The sequence below is a fragment of the Arvicanthis niloticus genome, chromosome 9 (genome assembly GCF_011762505.2).
Source record: "Arvicanthis niloticus isolate mArvNil1 chromosome 9, mArvNil1.pat.X, whole genome shotgun sequence".
Lineage (NCBI taxonomy): Eukaryota > Metazoa > Chordata > Mammalia > Rodentia > Muridae > Arvicanthis > Arvicanthis niloticus.
In genome coordinates, this window is record NC_047666.1 from 82,967,892 (window position 1) to 82,995,593 (window position 27,702).

Consider the following 27,702-nt stretch of genomic DNA (forward strand, 5'->3'; position numbering starts at 1 on the left):
ATACCCCAAATACTGGGCCCTTAGCCCCATACAGCAGCTGGTCAGTTATCTGACAGATTGGAGTAATAGGGCCCAGCACTTTAGCCACCCACTCAACAAAAAAAGCAAGGTTTCTACAAACACTACCAGATGCCTAGATCCCATTGCAAACATGAATAAACAAACAATATGTCTCTACCAAAAATTAGTCCTCCCAGTGTAATGTCCCCTGAGAAGAGTGACTTAGATGACACACAAGATAATAGTTCAAGTAGAAATAATGAAAAATGATCAAAGAATTCAAAGAGGAGACAAATGCCAGATTGAAAGATCGAGAAAAACAAAGATAAAAATAACAAAAACAACTCAAGACATGAAAACAGAATTCAATAGAGAGATAGAATCTCTTAAGACAAGCCAAAATGAAATGAACCTTGAATGCAAAATTCACAAATTCTAACAAAAATTTAAAGGAAAGTTTATCAGGAGATTGGATCCGATGAAAGAGAGAATTATTAACTCTGCAAGATAAAATAGAAGGATTAGATCACTTGGGCAAAGAAAATGTGAACCCCCACAAACCCCAAGAACAGAGCACATAGGAGCTCAAACCTTCAGAATAAATAAGTATAGAAGGAAAAGAGACCCAGGTCAAAGGAACAAAAAATATTTTCAGCAAAATTATAGAATAAAAATTCCCCAATTTAAGAAGAGATGCCTATCAAGGTCCAAGAAGCATATAGACCATGAAATAGGACCAGAAAAGAAATTCCCTATATCATGTAATAGTCAAAACAAGGAAAGGATATTGAAAATGACAAGAAAAAAATCAAGTCTTATACAAAAGTAAAACCACCTGAGTACCAGTTCACTTCCCAGTGAAGACTATGAAAACCAGACAGGACTGGAGCCATGCTCACTTCCCAGTGAAGCCTATGAAAACCAGACAGGACTGGAGCCATGCTCACTTCTCATGAAGACTATGAAAACCAGACAGGACTGGAGCCATGCTCACTTCCCAGTGAAGACTATGAAAACCAGACAGGACTGGAGCCGTGCTCTACAAGAGTATGCAACAAGAAAGAATAGACTGGAAGAGACACTCAAACCACAGCTGAAATTAATGACAGAATGAAAGTAAATAAAAAGATTCAATGGAACAGTTATTCAAAGAGACTGATAACCCTTTTTTAGTCAAAGTAACCAAAAGAATTAGAGAGGATCCCAGTTAACTAGAGAACTGTGAGGCACTGCAACAGACATTGAAGAACTTCGGAGACTTATCCAAGTGTACTTAAAAAATCTATATTCCACCAACCTGGAAAATATAAAAGAAATAGATGAACTTCCAAATGGATGAGCTACCAAAATAAAATAAAGATGAATTAAATGATTTAAGTAGACATGTAACATGCAATGAGATGTCAGTAATTAAAAATCTCCCAACTAAAAAGCCCAGGCCAGACGGAGTCATCGAAGAAGTCTACTAGATGGTCAAAGACATGAAAATTCACACTAAATTTTGAGAACACATCAGAAAGACTGTCCACCATGATATCGTCAGTTTCACCCCAGAGATGCAGGGGTGGTTCAAGAAACTTAATCCACCACACAAATAGAAACCACATGGTTATCTCTCTGGCTGTAGAAAAAGGTCTTTGACAAAAATTCAATATCCATTCACAATAAAAGTCCTGGAGAGAGGAGGGATAAAGGGCACAAGCTCAACAGAATAAAGGCAGCATACAGGAGCCTCAGACAACAGCTCCCTAAACAGAGAAAAACAAGTCGTTCCACTAGAACTAGGGACAACGATAACCCCTTTGCCTACTCCCACTGAAGTAGGCAAGTCCTGAAGTCTTAGCTAGAGTAGTAAGACAAGGGAAGATAAAGTGGATACAAGTAAGAAAGGAAGAAGTCAAAGTATCCTTATTTGTAGATGATGATACAATTCTATTATGTAAAACTTCCCCAAGACTCCACCAGATGACTACTACACCTGATAAATAATTCAGCAAATTAACAAATCATTAAAAAAAAAAAATCAGCCTTCGTATACACAAGCAAGCATACTTGGAGAGAAATAGAGGAATGCCATTCACAATAGCCTCAAGAAAGATAAAATTTCTAGAATAAGCCTAACAAAGAAATGAAAGATTTGTACAACAAAAACCTTTTAAGAGAATGAAAAAGTAAATTGAACAGGAAACCAAGAAGTGGCAAAACCTCCCCTGTGTATAACCTCCCCTGTGTATACACTGGTGAGCTGAATATTGTGAACATGACTGCCCTTACCAAAGCACAGATGTAATGCAATCTCCATCAAAACTCCAATGAAAGCAAGGTGGTACTTGCACAACGACAGACTCATCGATCAAAGTGACAGAATCGAGGGCTCACATACAAACCATACTCCTACATCCACCCAACTTTTGACAAGCCAACAAATACCTGTTGGAGAGAAGGCAGCATCTTGAACAAGTGTTGCTGGTCAAACTGGCTGACACAGAAGAGGAATCAATGTGACCCATATCTCTCATCTTGTATAAAACTCTACTCCAAAGTGATTAAGGATGTCAACACAAGACCAGATACCCTAAATCTGACAGAAGCCAGGAGGGGCTGGGCTTGAACTTGTTGGTATAAGAACGGACTTTTTGAGTAGCATCTTGATAGTAAAAGGCTATAATATCAGTAACTAATAAACAGGACTTCACAAAACAAAAGTCTCTGAACAGCCAAGGGCACCATCACCCAATTTTTACCAGTTATATCTTTGAAGGAGTGTTAATATATAGAATATATAAGTAATTCAAAATAATTAAACATCAAGAAAACCTAAACAGCACAAAACTAAACAGAGTTTAGGGGAAAAAATATAAACAGCTGAGAGACATTTAAAAATGTTCAACATAGATAGCCATCAAGGCAATGCAAATTAAACCTACTTAGAGGTTTCATCTAAGCCCAGCCAGAATGGCTAAGGTCAAGAAACGAATGGTGACAAATGATGGTGTGGACACTGGGCATGGGGACACTCACTCTCTGCTGGAGGAGTGTGAACTGGGGGAGTGTGAACTGGTATAGCCACTAAGGAAATGTGTGTGGAGGTTCCTCAAAAAGCTGATAACAGATCTACAATATGCACCACATATATTGGTCTTGGGCAAAGGTCTCCATATCTTACTTGAGATATCCTTAAAACTCTCAAAAAACTAATACATTTTTAAGAGAAAAATAGAATTAAATTTAAAAAGGCTTTTAAAAATCAATACAGAAAGTGTTCTGTTCATGAAAACAACTTTAAACATAAGTATTGCACATGCTTTTAGGTTCTTGTTGTCTTCCATTTACTGTTGAAGGCAGTCTCAGTCTCTCTCTCTCTCTCTCTCTCTCTCTCTCTCTCCCTCCCTCCCTCCCTCCCTCCCTCCCTGCACTTTTCAGTAAGAAGGTTTCCTTTTCTCTGTGGGGGAGGGGAAGGTGAAGCAGCTACCTTACCCTAAGCCAGAAGGGCAGGCCTGATGCATCCAGCAGGGTTCACCTGAACAAGGTCCTCACCCTGCTGGCCTGTGCTTAGCTCCCTGCTCACACAGTGATCTGATTTTACACCCTGCTAGCCTGTGCTTCACTCCAGCTAACACAGTGGTCTGATTTCACTATACATGGTGGCAGATCTCGTGGTCATGCACGTGGCTGTCAGATTCCCAGGCTGATGCTGGTTAGTCAATGTGATATCATTTCCTCATTTCACCAGAACTGAATACATGTGACCACAGGGTAGCCTAAAGCCAGGGAGAAAGATTAGCTGCCAGACTCCTAGGCTGCAGGGTTGATCCTTCCTAACAACTTGGTGAGGTGCAGATCTTCTAGAGGTTTCTAAAATGTAAGACTCATGGATGAACTAACTTGGTGTCTCTGACATGTTCACTTAGGACCCATAATCCTCTTGCTGGGGCTAATTTTTTATAATAGTGTGCTTGTCTAGGAGACTGCAGGAGCAACAGACAGAAGTCAAACAAATCTTTCAGAGTTCTTTTAGTAGTAGGTCAGTATGACTCATTGCTGTCTATAGCTGTTCAGTTATAGACTGTTAGCATCACTTAGAGACCCTGTGTGCTGTTCACATTTGGTGTTTTCGAGTGATGCTTCGTTTCTGGAGCAGAGAGAGTGCTGTGCACTGGAAGGGCACCAGTCGGAGAGATGGGCCACCTGGGCTTTGACCTCATCATAACTGAAAGCATCTATTGTACAGGGCAGAGGGGTGCTTCAAGTCTCTGTTTGCTTCTCTGTGAAACAAGAGTGTCTCCCTAGATGTGTCTATACCTTTCCCTGCTCGGCGTCTCATGAGCTATGAATGCGAGGTAAAGCTTTAAAATTCAAGCTGCTGCAAACAGACTTGAGTCTGTCAAAGGAGCAGACACACAGAGATAAGGCTGGAAGCAGCTTTGAATCACAGAGCCCAAGCCAGCATGCTCGTGAGCATGTTTTGCTGTGTCAGAATGAGATTAAGAAATAACGAGACTGGTTTGGGCCAACCAAACATTGAGGATGTGTCTTTTTAAAAAGGTATTAGCATTTATGAAACATCACCTGTATGTATGTAAGCTGGAGGGAGATGAAGTTCTGACCTTCTGTAACACGGCAACAGATCCCACCTTGCCTTCCGAGTGCCTGGCATTTAGTCTTGTTGTGGCCAACATCCACAATTCCACAGAAGAGGGGTCTTATGATCTTACTTCATGGCCTGCAACATGAAGCAAGCTTACTTGCTCAAAGCCACAGAGCGGTGAGTGGGAGCCCCTCTGCCTTTCCTGAACTGCTCTCTGTGTCTGATGGACATGCTGGCACTTGGCTGCTACACAAGGTGAGGTTCAAGGACTTCAGGTTTAAGGCCTGGCCCAGATACAGAGTGAGCTCAACCCAGAAACTTGGTGAGACTAAACAGAAACAGAAGAAGGCTAGAGGTGGGTCAGCTTCTACGTGCTTACCAATATGCAGAAGGCCTCAGCTCCAGAAAGCCCAGCTTCTAAACTCACTGAGAAAACCAAACAATACAGGGATGATTACAACTTAAATCTCTTGGGTTACTCTTTCAGGATATGCTAAAGGTTCATTTACTAAAGATCAGTATTGTCCTGTTAGTGTTGGAGTCACAAATCCACATACAGGAGGAGGGAAAATGCTGGGGGTTTGCTGGAGTTTAGCAGAGGGTTTTCAAATATCACTACTGAGAGGCAACACACAGAATGTACTCTGTTCTGCAACTGAGTACCAACTAACCATCTGATACCCCTTCACCCAGCTTCCACTCGCCAAGGCTGCGTGCTGCAGGGCTCTCATGATACCACTTTCATGGTTGCTATCCTAAAGTGATCTCTCTGTCTCTTACTAGATTTTCCACCATAAAATTTATTTGCAAAGCCTCCTGATCCAAAGAGAAAAGTACCACAGCCGTAAGAGAAGTGACCAATGGACACATGAGTCCCTTTACCATGTGGCTTGAGCAGTAAACCCAGCACCCTCGGGTGACAACTGGCAGCTGTCGCGAGATGAGGTGACTCCCAGGAGGGTAAGGGGGGAAATCTTCAAAGAGTGAAGCCACACTGTGGACTTGGCTGAGCACAAGTGAGAGAGAAAGGAGATGTGTGTACCTTTCTGGAAGCAGGAGGCTGTCTTGAAATAATGACCTCCCTCAAGCTGAGCATAACTGTAATAATATGCCTAGTCATGGAGACATCAGGCTTTAGAGGGCGGGAATCATAGCCTTTCTGCATAGCACAGTTTCATGCACATGCGACAGGGAAGCTACCACTCATTCATTCCTTAGCTGATAGGCTTTGCAGTTTTGATTTTGGTGCAGTTTAGTGAAAAGCTTTCCGTGTTTAAGCCAAGACCACTCAGGTCTCATATACTTGACACACTTCAATGTTGGTTTGTTTTTTTAAGAACTTCACTGATTAATTGATTTTATTAGTTGATTACCTACCCAATAGGATACTTTGAAAGTCCAAACAAAGCCAAAGCATTTTCTAGATGCTGAACTTGCTTCTGACATAGAATGGAGCCAGTCAGACGGAATCTTATAATGCTTTGTTTTTATTGGCTGTCGGACACAGGTACTCAGTTTTGGTGGGAACATGGAGCCTGCCTGGGAGGTTTAACATACTGACCACCTCTTTATCTGCTTCTGATTGAGGTCTAGTCTATTGCCTCTTCAGTAAGTCTGCATCATCTTGAGGGTTGGTGGTGTGTACATACACCTTACAGTTGCCCCAGGGGCATGGCCATTTTCTAAACACCTCTTCATTCATCATTTTCCTTTAGTTTATCCACGTTTCCCTCCCAGCCCAGCTCCTGCTCCAGGCCTACCCTCTGAAGCAAGGTACTGTCATTCAATAAACAATTTGATGGGCCTTTTTTTCCTAGTTCCTATGATGATAGCCACAAATCTTTACCATTTCCCGGGTGACAGAGGTGAGTTTGCTTTTGGGAGCCCCAGGATTACACCTGGGTTTGTCCTAATGAGCTGACTCAAGGGTGGGTTCCTAGGATGACAAAGCACACATGATCCCAGAGGCAGGATTTTGAGACAACCCAACCTCTGAGCTAATGATTGAGTTCAATCCCATGGCCAAAGATCCAAACAAGTCTAACCCCAAACACTGGTGAAACTGCATGCTGGGTGATGAGGGGCAAGATGCAGAGAGGGTTGGATGCTCTGTGCTTCCTCAGACTGCACCCATGTGTACTTCTACATGGCTGCCCTCCTTATTCGGATCCTTTATGACACAAAGGTACAGTCAATAGTCAGAATAGTGGGTTTTAAGTTCTTTGAATAGTGATAGCAAATTACTAAACTTGACCAAATGGAGGCAGCCCCAAATTTTAGTTAGCTATTCGGAATGTACGTAGCCTGGGGACCCTTAAAAAACAGCTGGAGTTGGATGTCACACTGTGGAGGTCCTCCCCTGTGACTTTTGGGGTTTGTATCACCTAGAGGTGGCTGTACCCAAAGCAAAGTACAATTCACAAGTTGGGGTAGAAACTGGCCAGCCACACTGAAGTAGTCACCAGTTCACCAGCTCTGACTGTGCCTGCTGCTGCACTGGCATGAGGGAAAGAACATTCGTGGGAGAGATGATAAAGAAATGGAAGGCAGGTGGTTCCAGTTGCTGAGTTAGTTGGGTACTTCCTTGGTTTGTGGTTGCCGGTCTGAGACCCACAGACAGGAGCTAATAAATGGCAGTGTTGCAGAAGGACACAGAGGATTCAGCTCAGTAGCTACTGCAGCTACTGCAGCTACTGCAGCTACTGCAGCTACTGCAGCTACTGCAGCTACTGCAGCTACTGCAGCTACTGCAGCTACTGCAGCTACTGCAGCTACTGCAGCTACTGCAGCTACTGCAGCTACTGCAGCTACTGCAGCTCAGACATGATCCCACAATGCAGAGAGGTTTCCTTTGTGCAATGCTCCCTGGAGAGGTGCTTTTTATTGTATTTGTTTTCTTCTTGAATCCTGAACAGGGACAAGATGCTGTTGGGTTGTGGGCTCACTGAGGTCTCTTGCAACCTCACCTACTCTGCCTGACAAGTTAAGACCAACTGGAATCCGTCCATCATCAGCCTGCCAGAGCTTTGAAGAATAAACCAGTTATCTGTAGGTGCTCTGCCCATGTCCTTGTCAGGACTGAATTTCAGTATTATACACACTGATGATGCTGGTACTCTTCTAAAACTAAAGCACCAGTAGTGTGCTTTATGCAGTATGCACGCACACACACACACACGCACGCACACACACACACACACACACACACACACACACACACACGGGAAGGCAGACAGATAGTGTGCATCTTTATCTCTCTCATTCTTTCTGAAGAGAGATGGGGAAGGCAGATGACCTGCCTACTCAGTCCTTGTCTTTTTCACATTCCATCCACTACCTGTCCCACATGAACAGTGACCAAGGTAAAAGCCACATCCCCTGCATGGGGGACTCTCTGGTTGCAGAGCTAAGAAAGCTGTCGGTGGCTGGAGAGGCAGTCTGTGACTCCCACTTTCACCCCTCAAGAATCGGTTGATCCTTCTGACAGTAAGTAAATAACACCCAGCTTTCAAGCTTCCTATGGATTTAAGAACATGCTGGGAGGAGATAGTGTGGGGGGAGGGGGAGAAAGCTTGTGTTCACACTCTTGCTTCTTCTGGTGGGTGGGAGGAGGAGTGGGCAGAGTTGGGGCAGGCAGCCTAGGTGTGTCATGTGGCACCATATGGTTACAGCAAAGTACCCAGAGAGTGGGAGGTATGCTCTGTCACCGCCTCATGGGATTATTACGTTCCCCAAACTAACACATTTTCAGAGACACGAACAAGGAGTCACTCTGACATGGCCTTTGCAATTTTACCATGCCACTTACAACCTGGGACTTTCAGAGAGTTCCCCATCTACCTGGCTCCACCCTCTGCTAGCTAATTCTGGATGAGACCAGTCATTTCTTCTGTGTCCACTAAATAGATTTAAAAAAAAAAAAAAAAAAAAAAAACGGTTTTGAAAACAAATTCCTTGTTGCCACATTTTCAAAAATCTACTCTTAAGAAGGCCGCCACAGGGTGGGAGGATTCCATTTATGTCCTCATTCTTCATAAGGGTTTTCTGAGTAAACTCAGAAGGAAAGAGGGCTCTCTGGACAGTAAGCAGACCTGACCTATGCACATATTGGGACCATTGCTTTAGAAGGAAAGCTGAGGCTTTTTTCCTGGGGCAAGCATACTGGGGATCCCCCTGTGCTTCCTCCTTCATTGTTTGTGGTACCCAGAGAGTTCTCAGAGAGCTACTTGCAGTCACCAAGTTAGATGAGTCTGAGCTCGAGAGATTCTAGTCACACAGGGAAGAGTGCTGGAAGCTGGGAGTCACGTGTGGCTGTGTGGCTCTGCCACTATGTCACACTTGGAAATCAGATTCTAGATGTCTGCACTTTGACCCAGTTTGTGGCTTCTGTGCAAAGACTGTGAATGCATAGCTATTTCTGAGCTGACAGGGCTCTGTAGTGGCCTCACAAATGGGACTTATTAGAATTTAAAATTTATCATCAGAATGGAAAATGGATTGTGTCACCAGTGTTAGCAGCCAAGACTTCCCAGGCAACGTGGAACTCGCTTTTCTCTTCTGCCCCCCAAGCCAGAGCACCTCACTGGGCAGGCTCGGGCACCTCTCTGGCTTCATTTTATTGGAATTGGCCCTGTCTCTGTGTGATCACCATCAGTATTTTTTATAAGAAACATTGTAATTAGCACTTCAAAGATTAATATTTTGCAGGCCTGGAGAGATGGCGCAGCAGTTAAGAGCACTTGCTGATCTTTCGGGGGACCCTGACTCAGTTCCTGGGTGCTCATTCAGTGGCTGATATACATCTGTAACTCCAGTTCCAGGGGATCTGATGCCCTCCCCCCGGCCTCATGGGCACCAGGCACACATGCAATGCATAGACATATATGCAGATAAGATATCCATATACATAGAATGGATTTTTAAAATTAATTTTTCAGTTTTTCTTTTTTCTTCTTTCCTTTCTTTTTTATAATTAACATGCTTGTTTATCCTACACAGTGGCAAGAACAATGTCAAGTTTGGCTGTGTTGGACATTGGGTAGATGGGTTAAGGCCCTCTTGTCTGCCCAGCATCACCTAGCAGAAGGCTAAGCCTTGGCCCCTCATCAGAGCTTATGGATTCCATCGCATACAGTACTTCTCATTTCTGCTTTTCAGAATAATCTTTCACTCCCACCTTGTCCCACTGCATCCTGATTCCTTTTCGGTTTCCTTAAAGATACAGGTATACTTAGGGCAGCATGATATAAAGTCTCTTCCTCTCCCCTTCCTTTCCCTTTTCTCTTCCCCTTTCCTTCCTTTTTTTCCTGTATACTCTTGGGCTCAAATCTAGGGTTTCACACCCACTCAGCAAGTGTTCTATTCCTGAACCACTACCACTATGAGATTCTTTGAGTAATAGATTCATTAGGCACACTGAAAGAAAGATTTGCCTTGCAAAACAAACCACATTTATGTGCAACATTCAATAAACCAGTGTGTAAAGCAAAACAAAGTATTTTAATGTATACCATAAGATTAAGCAATAAAATTAGAAAGATCTTACCTATAGAGACTTCCATTTTCTTGCAAAGTGGGGTTTCATGGGGCACACATAGCTGATGTCACATGCAATGTAAACCTTCTACCTACCAAACCCACTTGAAACAGAACCTCCTCTCCCCCCCTTCCCCATCCTCCTGTTTGCTTTAGTCGCAGCCTATTGTACAGGACCCCAGTGTGTCTCGATGACTGCAGAAAGGCACATAACCATGTTTACTGTTGTTCCAGGGAAGGTGCCCAACATAATGCAGGCCATGTGGTTGGTAACAAGCAACTGAGCGATTGAGTGAACTATGTTTCACAACAAGGCCAAGGCAGGTTCAGTGATTTCCAGAAATCTCAGAGCTAGTACATGGTATAGCCAAGATGCACAGCCTCCTGGCCTCGTCTACTTGCTAGCAGGAACCTGTGCTGAATGACAAGGTCGCAGCAACACATCCCCATCTGCTCCACTACACATGCAGGTCACACAGCCAGCCAGTTAGCTCCCCGGCTCCCAACCTCTGCTCATTAAGCAACTTTCTGGATGTATCCTAGCTCCTCAGAGAGGAAAAAATACAATGGCTGACTGTGTACTAGCTGGAAATGATCATTTGCCTTGCTGAATCAGGGACACACTGGCATATCTACACGCTGCTTTCCAAGTCTGGCTAGGGGATGGCTATCCATTTCATTCTGTGTGCCTGATAGCATCCAGCATCAGAGCTGGCAAGGGCTGGCACGAGATCTGCACTTTGTCACCTGAGAGAGCCTGTGGCACGGTGCTGTTCCAGAGAGACCATCTGTCGCTTTGTTGGGCGGCCTCCCTGGGTGGTACCTGGGTATCATTGTGTTCTATTTTTAGCAAAGCAGTGTTCTGACTACAGTTATCTGGTGTCGTTCAGGAGTGATAGGAGTGTGAATTGTGAGCTGAGGCACACAGAGATCAACCTGACTTAGTGTGAACACAGGTACACGCCACAGCTTTATGTCAGGGCTCTCTGACAAGGTTCACACAGGTTCTTTTAAACCAGCCAAACCATCTTCATGCCAGTGAGGGGAACCCAGAGCACCACCACAAAAAACAAGATGTAACCAGAATCCTGGTGAATACTTTTACTTCTGTAGAACACTGACTATCCCTAATGCATGCAGAGACTTGAAGAACTGGGTCCTGAAGCTTTAATAAGAGGAATCTTTTATTTTTTGAAACTCAATTTTTTTCTTATATTTTTCCTTTTTTCTCTTTATGTGTATGGTATGTACTACTGTGGTATGCATGTGTAAGCTCACGTGTGTGTGTGTGTGTGTGTGTGTGTGTATACTGGTGCACACGAACAGGTGCACCCAAGGTTGAATGTTAAATCTATCTCTATGGCTCTTCCACCTTATTTTTTGAGGCAAGGCCTCTCAAACAAACCCAGAGCTCACTGATGTGAGCCCTCCTTCCTAGACAGCATGGTCTAGGGATCTATGTCTCCATCTTTAGAGGCTGAAATAGCATGTGGACCACTTGGGTCAGGATGCCCACATAGCATTTACAAGCATTCTGGGATTCTGAATTCAGATCTTATTTGGGTGATGAGTGTTTTAACTATGGAGCCATCTCCCCATCTCTTATACTTTTTTCCTATGGCATGCTGCATCCTCAAACTCATGACAAAAGGAGATGCTTATTAAGTAAGCATATCAAACTCACATATCAAACTGCATAGGCTTATAAATTTATAATGTTTTATGTCATAAAATAAAATTTTGTTTATGTGTCTTATTAGTTTCTATTACTGTGCCAAAACACCATGACCAAGGCAACTAATAAAAGCATTTAATTGGGCTTATGGATTCAGAGGTTTAGAGTCCAGGATGCCTTAGTTGAAGACACAGTGGTGGGAACAGCTAGGAGGTCACATCTTGATGGAAAGCAGGAGGTAGAGAGCACACTGGCAATAGATCCAGTCTTTCTGAAATATCAAAGCCCACCCTAGTGACTCACCTCCTCCAATAAGGCCATACCTTCTAATCCTTCCCAAACAGTTCCACCAATCGGGGAACAAGTATTTAAACATATAAACCTCTGGGGACCATTCTCATTAAAACCATCCCACATGTGTTTGTTCTAGAAATTATGTAATAAAAATTGCTTTGTACATGTGCATGCTTGTGGAGGGTGATGCACAAGTGTTTGTGTGAATGCACAAGTGTGGTTGGGAGTTCATGTAGCTGTGTGGACACAAGAGATCAACTTTAGTCATCATTCCTCAGGTGTCATCTGCTTTGGGTTTGGATTTTGTTTTGAGACACTGTCTCTCATTGGCCTAGAGCTCACTGGGTAATCAGGGCTGGCTGGCCAGTAGGCCACAGGGACTGGCTGTTTCTGCTCTCCAGTGCTGGGATTACACATGTGTACCACCATGCCTAGCTTTTAAGATACAAATTCTGAGAATCACACTCAGGTCTTCTCTCTTGCAAAATGAACCTTTCACTGACCAAGCTGTCACCCTGGCTCCCCTATGATTTGCTGTGGAAAATAAACTAGATAAATCCGTCTGCTATTTAAAGACATAGACACTATCAGCATAGGCAGCTCCGATGTTACACAGGTTCACACAGGATGCTGCTACCAGCTCTTCTACCTGAGTGAGACAATGTAAGATGAGATGGCTGTGGCCAGCAAGCCAGGGGGCACAGCAATGGGCAGACCCTGAGCAGGAAGCAGTGACACCTACCTTAGAGACCAAGCCAAGGGTGCAAGCCTGGAAACCATGTCTGGTGTGAACGGTTTTTTTTTGTTTTGTTTTTTTGTTTTTTGTTTTTTTTTTAATTTTCATGGTAATCTTGCTCATTGTCATATTTATTGTGAGGACTATAAGTGATTTTAAACCAGATCATAAAATCTATGTATAGGTGTCAGGAACCATCTAGGATAAGCTAAGATTAGCAGGCGACCTTCCTGGAGATGGCCCACTATTTTTCTGTGGTCTGTGATGGGTGAGCTCAGTGGCAAGACCCAGAGAGACTTCACCTCAGGATTGCTTCTTGCAGCTGATATGCCTTTCCTGTCATTATTAAATTAATATAACGATGCCTGGGCATTAGCACACCCTACTGATCAGATTTCCTGGAGACCAACATAAAGATGAGCTTTCATGAATTAATGCTGTCTAGATGAATTAATGATTCTATAGAAGTCCTGATTTGATCCAAATAATTTTAGGAAGTTTCAAGAGATGGTCTTAGTTGTTTTCTAGAAAGATGTAATAAAGTTAAAATCAAGAATAGAATGTGCCTACTCCTCATATAGTAAGTAAAGGTTGCGTAATAAGAAATACAATGAGCTTTCATAATTAACACTAAAAAGAGAAATAGACTTGGGACAAATTTATGTTCAAGGGAAAACATTTAGGTCCAAGGATATAGCCACAGGTGTGCACTCTGATAAGACAAGGTCATGTGAAAGCTGTTGCTTTGAACTTATAATGAGCACATTAGAATCAAACACTGCTTTGAACTTAATACCAACATCCTCTGTAACTCCCATTTTATGTAACACTTTATCTCTGAGATAATTTTCTAAACACCTTTTTGTCTAAGAAGGTATAAAAAGGTCAGAAGGAAGAAATAAAGTTGCTGGTTGAATGGTTTGGCTTGGGGAGTTCTGGCCTGACCATCCATCCATCCATCCATCCATCCATCCATCCATCCATCCATCCAAGTGTACATGCCTGTTTATCTATATGTACATATGCAGGTATATGTGTGTATTAAGCATGAATATTTATAAGCATGCATGAATATTTATGAGACAGGTGGTTGGGCCCAACAAAAATATGAATGTGTTAATGTATGAGAATATGAATAAAAATGTAAATGTGTGTATGAATGTATATGTTGTCTGTGCATATTTGCTCATATAAAGCATCTTAATTCTTTTCCTTTCCTTCCTCTCTGGTTCACAAAGAATTAACCAGCCTAGCCATAGAGGCTTCTGGCTGCCTGGACAGAGAAGGGAGTGATAGAAATTATATATATATAATTTTTTTTTTTTTACTAAATCCCCCTGCTGCTAGGCAACAGATGGTAGTTGCCCAAGCCAGTGGTTTTTAACCATAGAATAAGCATGAAAGTTTTTAGGCTTGTTTAAACGTTATCAGCAAGCATTCAGTATAGTTAGAGAGTTAGAAGGCCAGAGACCATCAGTCTTTAAAGCTATGTCCGATGTTGTGTCCTGCTTCAAACCATTCCAGGCTGAGCTGGTTCCCGACAAATAGGACATCTTTTTAAAAGTCACCGGGAGAGAATCCACTTTATTACCAGATAAACATCCTCTTGTTGTTGACTGCATGTTGGCAGTGGTAATGCAGCAATATTCTTATTTTCCTACACCTTGTAAAGCAGTGTGGCCCACTTCCTCCTCCCTTTGAAGACGTAAAAACCACTGCCCATGTGATAACAGAAAATACAGTTTCTGCTAGATTCATAGCTATTTACATCAACAGAATGGAGACATTAGAAAACGGACTGAATTAGAAATAAGTGATACAGTTCAGCTCACGTGACTGTCTTTAATGACGTTTTGCTGCTTGTTCCCTTCATTAATTTTAGTTTGATATATTCATATGTGTAGTCACCTATTTTGCCAAGCATGGTTTGCAGAACACTGTCCCTTCAGCTTGTGCTTAGAGTTTTTGATGGCAGGATATCTTCAGTAAGATTACCCAGCCATGGCCCTCTGTATGCCTTAACTTCAGAATAAAATATCTCTCTTCTTATTGCTGAATTAACATGAAAACAAGTCATCACACTCCTCTCCACCGCTGTTCTAAGATTTAGGATTAGAAGACTAAAGAGAAAACTTGCCGTTTGCCGTTCCAGGCGCCAGCCTCTGTCCCTTGCTCGTGTTAGGCTGACACTCCACAATGATCTATATCCCTAACCCAAGAAAGTCAGTATTGGGGAGACTGCTGTTCTACCCACCCACACTGTAGAACTTCACGCGTGTCTGTCACAGGATGAAATGGCCCATGTGACCTGCAGGGAAACGTTCTCTTTTGAGAAGTTACGATAACATGAACCTACTAAGTACTGTTCTAGCAAAAGTGCCCAGGCTAATGCTCCAACAACACAAGGAGACAAACCCTCTTTGTCCTTTCAACTAACCCTGGAAGGAGACTTTTCCAGTTCTGTAATCCAGTGACGTCTTTTCCCCAGTGAACAGATGAAAACATCAGATGGGTACTGGGCCCTACCCAAAGTCACTTGGAGCCATTTGCAAAGAGCTTCCTGTCAAAGCCATGCCACCCTGAACTCTACATATTTCTTCTGAATTTGGATTGACCAAAATGAAAAACAAAAAACAAAACAAAACAAAAAAAAAAAACAACAAAAAAACAAACAAAAACAAAAAGAACCCCCCAAAGTAAACCAAAACCCAACCAACCAAAACCAACAACATGTGAACTTTGGGCTTTGAAGATAATTCTAAACCTTAACTTCCCCCCAGTTCTCAATCTATAAAGCAATTCTTCGTGATAACTTGGTCCACTGAATCCTATAGCACAATGGCAGTGGGTTCTGTTTTAGAGATGAATTTGCCTGACTTACATCCTTGGATGTAGACTATTGTCTCAAGGTAACTCTGTGAAACTCAAAGACTGTTGTTGGAAATGATTTGACAATGTGAAAAATGCTCCAGGGTTACTTAGGCCAAACAAAGCAGCTCTCACTTCATGTACATTTTAACCATCTTCCCCACAATCACCTTCAAGAGGTACTGTGTGAAACCTTCCTGATATTTTGTGATTATTTTTTCCAGCCTGGTTGATTTCTTTCTCCTCAGTTCACCTGTGTTCTCCAAACTGTATTTTCTTTATTAAAGATGGTTTGGTTTCAGTTTTTATTACATCTTACCCACCATGCCACTGAGAGTGAGACACACAGATGAAGAAGATTGGAAAGGGTTCGGTTTCATGAGTCAGCTTTGCTTGGGACGTGAAATCAGAGAAAAGGAAAGCTCATGAAATGTAGATAGGAAAATAAAAGGAACAAAGAAGTTATATGAAGAGATGAAAAATAGGCAACAGAGACAAACTAAGATGCAACCTGGGAAAAATAACAAGAAGTGTCAGGTTTATTCCAGGAGAGGCTGCTGTAGGCAGGTTTTAGTTTGGGTCTGGTCCGCTCCTCAAAGGCTCCAGTGTTGGGGGCTTAGTGTTTAGTGGGACCTGGCTGATGATAGCAGGAGCACATCCATGAAGGGCTTCAGGGACCATGCCCTTTCTCCTTTCTCTCCCAGGTGCTGTGGAGTGCATATCTTTGCTGTATCGCACATATGCCTTCATGAAATGCACCCTCAATTCAGGCACAATGTGACAGGGACCAAGTTACCAGGGGCCCGTAGTTCTCAAACATAAGCCCAAGCAAACCATCTGCAGACTGAATTTCTTGCTTCCACACTGGGTCCTTGACTGACAATGGAGATTCCCCCAGACCCTGCCACATAGGTTCGAGGACCCGAGACATGTCCCAGCTCTTGTACCCTGTTGGAATTAGGATGTTCTCTCAGAAGGTTTTGCTCTAGATATTTGAGAAAAACTTGGGGTCTGTCCCTATTCAGTTTGTCCTTCTGGGGCTGAGACAGAGATGTCACTGTGAGGGTAACAGGCCAGTACAACTGTCTTTATGCTCACTATATAAAATAAATGCCGGCTCTCAAAAGTAAATGTGAAGATACGCATCAAATATTAGAGTTACCAGAATTTTAGAAGTGAAGCAGCAGAGCCCCTGGAAATCACCTAGATTCCCATCATCCAAGTCCTTGGAATTCATCCTTTCCCACAGTCACAGGGCTACTGAGTGTCAAGCAGGACTCATGACCTTTAGAGCACAGCTTGGCATATCCAAGGCAGCTGAAGGAAAACCCCAGGGGATTATCCCTTTGCAGAGCTGCAGGCCTCTTTGCAATTCATGCTGTCGTGGTAACAAGTGTCCTAGACCTTGACAGATCAGGTGGACCAGAGTTCCTGGCAATACAGTTTTTTATGGAGTCTCTGACTTTCAGGTTAACAGAGGCTCAGTACTTAATAAGCACAGGCAAGCTGAGCATTGATTGCTTTCTTATTGGAAAGTATGTCCTGATAGCAGAGTGGCCTTGAGCATTAAATAGCCTAAGAATATTTCACACATGCAAAGTAGTATTTAAATCTGGCTATGTTATTTGAATTACACCAAGGCTTTCAATAGGCGGGGAACACTGAAGGACTTGTGCAACAGCCTGAGCCACTCAGCTCAGTAGACATGAGGATGCATGTAAACGCACACAGGATCTCAGTAAAGAACACACTCATCATTCTGAGGTGAGGAGACAGACCCAGAGAGTCACTTAACTACAGTGCTATTATTTCAAAACACTGTCATCTCTAAATCTCAGGGTATCAGAGCCCACCGACATGATATCGAATGGCTGATCTCCAAAACAGAAATGCTGGATCATTTTTGTAACATTCTGCATTAGTTTTTCCAAGATTTTTTTTTTTTAAAAAGGTAATAGCACAGAAACCCTATGGAAATGAGCTTGCCTGCTGATAACCTTCCCTAACTCAAGGACCGTCTAACGAGTGACTAACTGCCTGGAATGTAGCTCCGGCTGGTCTGGCCTATTAAAGCCGTCAGCTAGGGTCCTGCAGCTTTACTGTACATTCTTATTCCCACAACTCACATTGTGACAGTATCTGTTACTCTCTGGAAGAAAGCCAGCATTTCTGAGTAAAATGTATCGGTCCTAACAATGTGGATATTATTATTCCAGAAAGCCAACCGAGAATTCAACAAGATCTTACAGTAATGACCAGGACTGGGAAATGAGACTTTTCTTTGGCACAGCAGGGAGAGAGCTTTTCACTGGGGCTATGAGAATTCGAGATGTGAACACTGCTCTGTAAGCTGAAGATAAATGACTGGGGGGGGTCTATACGCTCAACAAATCTGGGTCATTTGCTCCAAACACCTGAGATTGCAGCTTAATTTCAGAGAAAACCTTATTATCTCAGGTCACAAGGTATCTGACTGGTCAGACCATGTCTTGGTTCCCTGGCTGGTGAAAGTTACACTCTTTTAGAGAAAGTTTTCTTCTCTCTGGTTCTATGTGTGTTGAGCTAGATCTGGGTGGCGGACACAGCATAATCAGATTCAAGACTGTCATCACAGCACCTTCTGGAGAGCTAGCACCCCTTTTCCACCCACTCCACACAGTCTCCCTGGCAGCCTTGTAAAACCTGTGACTTCGACCACCAAGGACACATGAGTGACATATGACTTTATCACCATTGGTTCATGAATACTTTAGGGGGTTTTATTATTCATTTTTATTTTATGTGTATCAGTCAGTGCTTGCATGTATGTATGTATGTATGTATGTATGTATGTATGTATAATTCAATGTGTTTCTGGTGCCCACAGAGGCCAGAAGAGGGCATTGGATCCTATGAAGTTGGAGTTATGACAGCTGTGAGCCACCATGGGGGGTTCTGGGAATAGAACCTGTGTCCTTTCCAAGAGCAGTAAGTGCTCTTAACTTCTGAGCCATCTCTCTTAGCTAAGAAATAGTTCATTTCTGAGTTCCCATTTGGACCTCATCTCATGTCCTCAGTTTCTCCTTGGGCCCTCTGCCCTCGGATGGGAAGCCAGCCTGAGCTGACCACATCTCCTCACCACTGCCCGTGCAACTCTATTCTCTCTTCTATAGTTTAGCACCCCCAACTGCAAGAAATCACCCAGACTAGAAAACTAGGGTTCTCGAGGCTCTACTTCCTCATCTGTGGCGCTCCCTCAACATGTGCTCTTAGCTTTCCTTGTGGCTGGAAACGACTCTTTCTAGACTTCTGTTTTCAAGGTGGCTTGTTATTTAGGTCACATACGTGCTTTCTTTTTAATTAATCCCCTCCCCCACCCCCACTGTGTGTGTGTGTGTGTGTGTGTGTGTGTGTGTGTGTATGTGTGTGTAGGTCAGAGGCCAAAATTCGAGAGTCAGCTCTGTCTTCCTCAATGCATGCCCTGGGAATTGAACTCAAGTCTTCAGGTTTGGCAGTAAAGACCCACTGAATAAATGCCTTTACCCGTCTTGTTGCCCCACAGTAGGCTTTCTCATATGGCCATCTCGGCCGGCCCTGCCTCTTTGGTGCACTCTCTCTGAAGGGCTTTTCTTAACATTCTGGGTAGAATAAAAACTCCAAGCTCACAAATCCTTTGCACTCTGGCTTCTGGGTTCGGGTTAAGCGCCTGACCTCTTTATCTTCTGTTTTCCTAAACAGACCTGTGTGGCTCCTCCCCCAGTTCCAGCCCCACCTATCAGAGTCTCCTCAAGCTCCCAGGTCTGACATGAAGTTAGCCTCCCTGGTAGGTCCTGAGTTTTGCAGCCAGACCCCTCAGCTCTGCAATACTGCCAAGTGTAGGACTGTTGCTGCTTTCTTATTTACTTCCTGTCTCTTACACTTCCTTTGAATTCAATCTCGAGGGAAACGGAAGCACTGGGGTTTGTCCTGCCACCGTAGGTCCAGCCTAGTGCCTGGAACATACAAGGGCTCACTTAGATTTGCTGAGAGGATCCACCTTTCAGACACAGAAAACCGCAAGCTTGCATTTTTAAGACATTTTTGATGATACTTCTAGGACTGTTTAGCTAGTTACTAGGAATCTTTATTTCTGCTAACAGGAGAATCAGAAGGCACCCCCACCCATTGGCCTTGGAAGGACGGAGAGTGGACGATGCTTCACGTCCTATTCACTGATGACCTTGAGTGAGCCTCAGTCTTCCTGTGACAGTGCCACTAAATGGTTTAACACGGGAATGTGCACCTGTGAGAGCTTGCACACACTGCTGTGATTCCTTCCTTCCTTCCTTCCTTCCTTCCTTCCTTCCTTCCTTCCTTCCTTCCTTCCTCCCTTCCTCCCTCCCTCCCTCCCTCCCTCCCTCCCTCCCTTGTTCTAAAATACATATCCTGCCTGGACAACATTTCTCTCTGGCCCTTCTGTCAAAATCCCCATTTTTAAGGTTCAGCTTCCCTCAGAGTCTTGTCTGTGAACTGTCCCTTGTGCAGAGTCTGCTGCTCTGTCCTCTCTGCTCTGTTTGTTTTGTTCAGTAAATCTATGCAAGTGCCTACTATGTACCAGGCACCAATTCTAGACTAGAAATACACCAGAGAACAACACAGATGTGTAAATGTACTAGTGGGGTTTGTGTTGTAACACGAATAAAGAAGCCAGGAGGTAAAATAATACAAGGCTTAACACAAATACCCGTGTTAGAGGCTCACACCTAGAACCCTGACATGCTAGGTGCTGGAGCAGGAGGATGGCAAGGTTTGGGACTAGCCTGGATTACAGAGTAAGCCCTTGTCTCGAAAGCCAGAAAAATGAGAGAGAATGTGTGTGTGTGTGTGTGTGTGTGTGTGTGTGTGTGTGTGTGTGTGTGTGTGAGAGAGAGAGAGAGAGAGAGAGAGAGAGAGAGAGAGAGAGAGAGAGAGAGAAGGGAATATGAACGAATATGAAACTAAAGGCAGTAAGGACCAAAGGGAAAGGAAGCAATGGACTGAGGATGATAAGAGAAGCATTAAAAAAAATTCAAGACAGCTGTAGTGTAGCAGCAAAGCAGGCTGGGGCTAGCCTGTGTGGGAGTTCCAGGGAAGAACTCCCGTGGGGGAACAATGAGATGCGTGGCTTGTTCTGAGATCTCTCTGGCTGTTGGCAAGTCTGTCCTACCTCTCTCCGGACTGTGACTCTGTAGACTAGATCCCGGGAGGGTGGAGACGCTTGACTCGTGTTTATCACGATCTGGTGCAGAGTGCTGTCCAGAAAACCCTTGTCAAGTTAACAAGAGGCAGCCTGCACTGTCATGGCTGCAATTATGATTCTTGTTTTGCAGGGAGCCTCCCTCACCAGCCGGCTGGGAACCAGTTCTCTCTTCCCATTAGAATTCCTCTCAGGCTTCCCTGCCACTGCAGGGCTGTCATCTGACTTCCTGTCTCCTGGCCAGGTCTACTCCCTGCCCTGTGGACTGAATTCTTAAAATCACTCCTCTGTACAGGACTGAGTGTGTTGCTGGGTGGGCTGAGGACAGCGTAGGCTGGTGGGGAAAGCAGAGCTTCTCTGTTATACAGAGGTACTGACCAATAGGCTTGTGCTGACTACTCTTGTGTGGTAGTCACACCACACCACCACATCACCAACACAGCACCCCCATCTGCTCAGATGTATAGTGGGGGTAGCACTATCAGAACCCCCTTGACTGTTATGCAGCTTTGATGAAGATTCAAGTTCATTAGCATGTGTGATTTTATTGAATCTCTACAGCAATTCCTCAAGAGGGCTTTGCTTATCTGCAGACCATGCCTAACTTGCGCACAGAGATGGGATTGTGCAAATGCTGAAATAGCTCAGAACACCTTGTTGAATTACCCGCCGTCTCAAGCTCTGCAGATGTCATCTCTCCCTGTTGCCCTGAGCCCGACTCGAAGGTGTTCCCCTCCATGAATGCCTGCCCCAGGATAGCCAGGGACAGTGGGATACCCCAGGACAGCCAGGGACAGTGGGATACCCCCAGTTTTACATAGTTCACCTGGATTCTGTTCCAAGTTCACTGTAGGTACAGCATGTGCCACTACCCCACTTCCATGGCTTCTTGACAACTCCCTGAAGTTTCTGATCAATTCAATTAGTGCCCTGCTGCTGGGTGGTGACCTTACCTCATTTGCTTTGCCCTTAGCTCTGCCCTCCAGGTCAGTTCTATCTACCAAAAACATCTTGACAATATGAAGCTCAACCCTTTTACTTCCACGTTTAGCATTGGGATACAGAGTTTGAGGTGCAGGACCCCCACAGTGAGAGGCAGCCACACTGCTGGACACTGCACTTCCCTCACACAGTGGCAACAGTGAAAGGGATCATAAAGGGATGGACACGCATGTTAAAAGGCAGCAATTCATGGACCTTTATAGGAATGCTAGGTAGAACGCAAGAACAATGTACTGGGCTCCGCACCCCAGCCCTCTGGAGCCAAAGACACACGTCTCCACTTACAGTGTGGGCAGCGAAGGTGGTGGCCGCCTGCATGTGCACCATGACTTAACTGTGTGTCTTGAACTGCAAGGGCGTGGCTTGCCTTGCCGCGGAAACATTTTCAAAAGTGTCTTATTAAGCCCCCAAGTCTTTAAAATGTGTTTTAGTTAAAAACGAAGCAGTTACATAATTGGCTTCATTAGATCCAATTACATAATCAGTGTAGATTAAAAGAATGGAGTCAGAACACATAATTTCATAATTATAACACATAACAATAATGCAGGAAATCCAGTTGGAAAATGGCACTGTCAAGCCACACATAAATCTCAGACAATTTGATGTCTTCCGTGAACCCAAACATCCCCTGCCCTCGGGGGCTACTGCTCACAAATACGGTTTAACTAAACAAGACAGATTTCAAGTTGCAGGCTGAAATCCACGTGTGGAGAGTCATTAGTCTTTCTCGCTCCTTGTGTGGCTACAGTGTGGAGTGATTCGCTTTCTCACAGGAAAGACCATGCCACTTCTGATGGCTCACCTTCATGTTAGCTTGACTGGACAGCTTGACGGGATTTAGAATCACGTAGAGGACATACTTCTGGGTGTGTCTGTGAGGGCATTTCCAGAGGGACTTATTTGAGGAGGGAAGGCCCACTCTAAGGTGAGTCACCTCCTCATGGGCTCCTCACCAGCCACAGACTAAGTAAAAGGAGAAAAGGGTGGACAGAAGCCAAACGCTTACATCCTCCTGCCCCTGCTTCCCGACTCACCAAAGAAGTGGCCTCAGGCACTACCGCCACCACGCAACACACGATAAACTACATTCCCTGAACCACGAGCCATTAAAAACCCTTCCTCTCTTAAGCTGCTCTTTGGACATTTTATCATAGAGAGAAACTCTTTCTTGGTGGTATCCATTCTTGAGGCCAAGATAAACTGAAAGCTCCCCTCTCCCATTCATGTCCCATTCATGTGAAGCATCCTCCTGTGGGTGTATGTGGGAGGCGGCCCTTGCCCACCAGGAAGAGGCCATGTTGAAAGACAGTGTGAGTGACATAAGCCTGTGCATCTTCTTCACCTTCTGGTTTTAAAGAGAGGAAATGGTGCTTCCATGATGGGAAATTTAAATGTCAGCCTCTTGTCGTAACTATGCTGGTGCATGTTTCTATAAGTTATATCCAGCTACCAGAGGGCTAAAATGAAATTATTCATTCAGTCATTCGCTAGTCGTTTTGTTTCTTCATTTAGCAAATGCTTTAAGCTTCCCCGAGTGAATGACGACTTCTCCTTCAGCTGGATACTAAACCTTCAGCACAGCTGCTAGCCTGGTGGGGATAACCCATGTCTCCTGAATTGCTTCTAACACCCATGTCTGATATCCGCCGCCCCGGTAGAATGCAGAGCAATGAATCACAACATGCCCTGGTACGGCCTTGAGTGAACTTACAGTCTGTGTAAATGTGCATCAAAACAGACGGTCACACTAACAAAAAAGCTGAAGGTTTGGGAAGTATTGTCAGCTAAGAGTTGAAGGAACAGAGGGGGTTAGAACTGTGATATTCTAGTGAGTATCCCCTAAAAGCTACAGTCACAGAGGTAGCTAAGGGGTCCGAGGGACAGACAGTGCCATCAGGATACCACAAGACAGATTCCCTGAATACACAGGGACCACCTTGTATGTGCAGTGCTGGTTTGGTCTGGGATGCTTTGTCAAATTAAGTAGCGAGTATCACCAAAGCCCCCTAATGCATCTCTGCAGATGACACTAAGTGTGGGAGAATGACCCCCTCCCATTGTTAGGGTGACAGCTTAAAGCTGTGCACACTTTCTCCAAAAGTCTCTGTTCGCTACTCCTCAGACATCCCCTTACCTTGGGGTAACAGGGAGAGCAAACCGGCTTCTTGGTGCTCAAAAGCTGTCACCAAGGAAAGCCAGGAGTTCCCAAATGTTCACCCAGCTTGCCGAGTTCTGCCTCTCCACCCCAGCTTTCTTGGCTGCTCCATCCTTTTCCTCTCTCATATTCTATTCCCCAGTGAACACTAGTGCCAAGTGGTGCTCCTCTGATCACTGAGGAAGGTTTGCTTGCCAGGAGAAAATGCACACATAACCCTGAGCTTCCAACACCTTCCTTTACCACCTCCCGGAAGTATCTGCTTTGTCTGTGCCCTGGTTATTAAGAAGTACATGTCTAGGGTTCTCATTAAGATGGATAGATTCTGTCACTGGCCAGGCACAGAAGCACAAACATGCTTTCCGATTCTAACCCCAAGAAGCACTGTGAGCTTGGGGATTTGGATATGGAATTGTATATGCTAGTCTCTCTCTCTGTTGGAGGGTCAGGATCACAAGCCCTGCCCCCATGCCCCATAAAGCCTGGAGTAATGAAGTTTCTGAGTTGGGTGTGTAATGTACTGGCATTCCATTTTCCAAAATCAGCGCTCTTCCACATGCATGGTCTTGTTCGTGTCAGACTTGAGCTAATATGCTGTCCCCCTCCTGCTCATTAAAATTCAGGGAAGAAGCCTGTTTCCTCGGAGTCACACAGCCAGGACAAGACTTTTCCAGGCCTAAGCCTGTGGGCTCTTATCTCTCCTGAGATGTTCTGGAAAAGGGCTCTGACGTATGAAGGCGGGTCAGGACTATGAATAAGAACTGAGATACTCAGACACTCAAGAGGGACTGCTTGATAAAACTGATTGCTCTGAATGTCCAGGCTGAAGATGGCGTCAGGTCTTCTCTGTGGATTTCTCTGCAGGGAGAGATTTCCATCTCACAGAACCCAGAGCTCACACCTGCCTCTCCCTCCTGGCTTCTTGTGGCCACTGAACTCCAACGCTGACGTCCAAACCCTGCCCCTGGGGCCTCTGCTGTCTTCTTACTCATCCATTGTGAGTCTGTCTTCCATCTCCTAAGCAGAAAGTCCCCAGCCGTGCTTTGGTCTCTATCTCTTTCTCTTCACACTGCCTCCCTTCACTGGCCTCCCCTAACGGCTTTGATGGCCACCCTATGTGGGCTGTCACAGTAAGAACTGTTTAAGTCCCTACACTTGCCAGGGATGGTGGCTGCACAGGCTTATAATGCCAGCACTGGGAGAGTGAAGGCAGGAGGATCGTGAGTTCCAGGACAACCTGGATGACAAAGAAAGGCCTCATCTCAAAGCGACACACACAAGGAGATCACGGAGAGCAAGAGTCTATGCAGTATACCAGGCAGGGATGCTGGGTCCCTGAGCGTACACACTGCTGTCTGTGGGGAGAACTCAGGAGTTTCTCCACTTTATGTGATGGTAAGAGGTAGGTTCGGGACTCACTCACAAGCCCCAGGGCCCCTCAGCCTCAACAGCTGAGAAAGTGACCTAAAGATTCATGACTCTCCACTTCTTCAAATAGCTTCTCCTCCTAACAGAGGGGCCTATACCACTGCCACACCACCTTCCTCCCATGCCCAGGCTCTGGTGCTAGGTGTCGCTGTCCCTCCTCCTCCCCAGTCCTTCCACAGTCCTGCCTCACTTTCACTCCTTGCTAGACACCATCTGTGGTTCTATCTTCTCCTTTCCTATGAGCTTGCACCCCGCTGCCGGATGCTATGCTAGGCCACACCATTCCCTCGGCAATAACCATCAGTGGATTTCTGTTACTTGTGAACCCACACACAGATGCCAACATTTGTTGCTCAGCTGGCTTTTCTGCCATCTCTCAGAACTTTCTCCAAGTGAGTCACTGTCACAGTGAGACTGAGGAACCAAGGAAGCCCTGAGTGTATGATTAATCTTGATTGTCACTTTGATTGTATGGATACACACCTGAGAGATCGGTAGGGCCCATGTGGGTGGGACCATGAGGATATGGACTTTTCTAGAGACAATTAGACTTCCAGGGCTCTGACCCAATGAGTGGATTAATACACTGTTGAATTTGCTATCTGAGTAGACTATTGAAAAGTAAGGTCTCACTGGGAGAAGTAGGTTACTGGCGCATATCCCTAGGGTCTCCATTTTGCCCTGGCACCTTCCTGTTCCTGCTCTTCTCTGCATCTTGTTGGCTTAGCTGTGGATAGCTCTGCTTTCTGCTGGCCATTAGGTGAGCAACTCCCTGTGTGCTACACCACTGCTATGATTCCTTGCTTTGCACTGGGCCCCAAACGCAGAGCCAGGTACTAAACCCTTGGAACCATGAGCAATATAAATCTTTCAGTTCTGGATGGTGGTTCAGTAGGCAAAGTGCTTGCTGTTTGAAATCATAAGGAGTCAAGTTTGGATCTTTGGCATCTGTGTAAAAGTCAGGCGTGGCGGTGTGGCAGCGTGGCAGCACATTTGCCTACAGTTCCAGGTGATGGCATTCAGTGATGATTAAGAGTCTTGGGTGGCTTAGGGTCAGGGTTTAGGGGTCAGAGGTCAGAGACATCAACAGGAAGCTCTTCACTACATAGAAGGATGCTATCTATGCACCAGGGCCAAATTTGCTTAGAGAAGGAGGATGACATCAGCAATGTGGAGATTCTCCGGTGACTGACAGGCCTATTTAAAGGCTCACAAAAAGACAGAGCTAGAACATTTCTTGCCCAAGAGGAGGGCAAGGGCGACAAGGACACTAAAGGCCTGAGTTGCCATATGGTCACAGCTTGGGAATTAGGACTAGCCAAGGAAGCCTTACTCACCATGATCATCTGAGCCACGTAGCTCTCAGGCCCTGTGTATTCTGTCGGGTCCTTCACCTTCACCAGGACGATGAAGTACAAGTAATGCCACATGTTGTGTTCTGACTTGATGTGCTCCTCAAAGGACACTGTCTTGTTATCAAACTTGTCCCTCTCCAGGCCTGCAAGACACAGCAAACACTGTGTATGTAATCTTTCTTTTAATCAGGACTTCTTAGCATAAAAATCAGACACAGCCATTATTGAAAATCAACAATAAACCTGTTTTCTGAGAAAGTGTGCCACTTTAAAACGTTGTTATAATTGAAAGCAACAATATAAAAAAGCTCTAGATAAAAAAGGCTGTGGTTTATAGGCTTGGGAGACGCCAGGAGATGACTCAAGAGGTAAAAACATTCACCACCCAAGTCAGGTGATCTGAGTTTGATTCCTGAAATCCAAAAAAGGTCCAGTTTAGTAGAATGACTCTATAATTTGAGCACACCTCCTGTGAGATGGGAAGCAGAGACAGGAGAATTGCCTTGAAGCTCACAGGCTTCAGAATCACATCAGAGACCCTGCCTCAAAACAAGGCAGAAGGCAGGAAGTGACTCCAAAGTTGTCTTCTGATCTGCACATGTATGTACTATGGCATGTGTATGTCTGTACTCACATAGGCCAGTGCACATGTGCACACACGAGTGCATGCACACACACAGGCATGTATACACAGGCACACACAAAGATTTCAAAAAATAAAAAGAATACTGGCTCATCATGGCAGTAAAACAAAAGATTCTATTTAGGCCTTGGGTTAAAGTAAAGCAGCTGAACCATGTCTTCAGCTTCACTTGCAACCAGCAAAAGCCTTCCACTAGAGACAGCCATTGTGCAGGGGCAAGGACACT

General features: G+C 44.6%; 1 protein-coding gene across 1 annotated transcript in view; it reads right to left on the bottom strand.

Moving 5' to 3' along the window:
• Positions 1-27,702, bottom strand: part of Itpr2 (inositol 1,4,5-trisphosphate receptor type 2) — a 381,718-nt gene that overhangs the window by 7,771 nt on the left and 346,245 nt on the right. Inside the window, exon 55 of the mRNA XM_034511341.2 lies at positions 26,816-26,976. Coding sequence (XP_034367232.1) covers positions 26,816-26,976 — 161 coding nt within the window. The remainder of the gene's footprint in view (positions 1-26,815; positions 26,977-27,702) is intronic.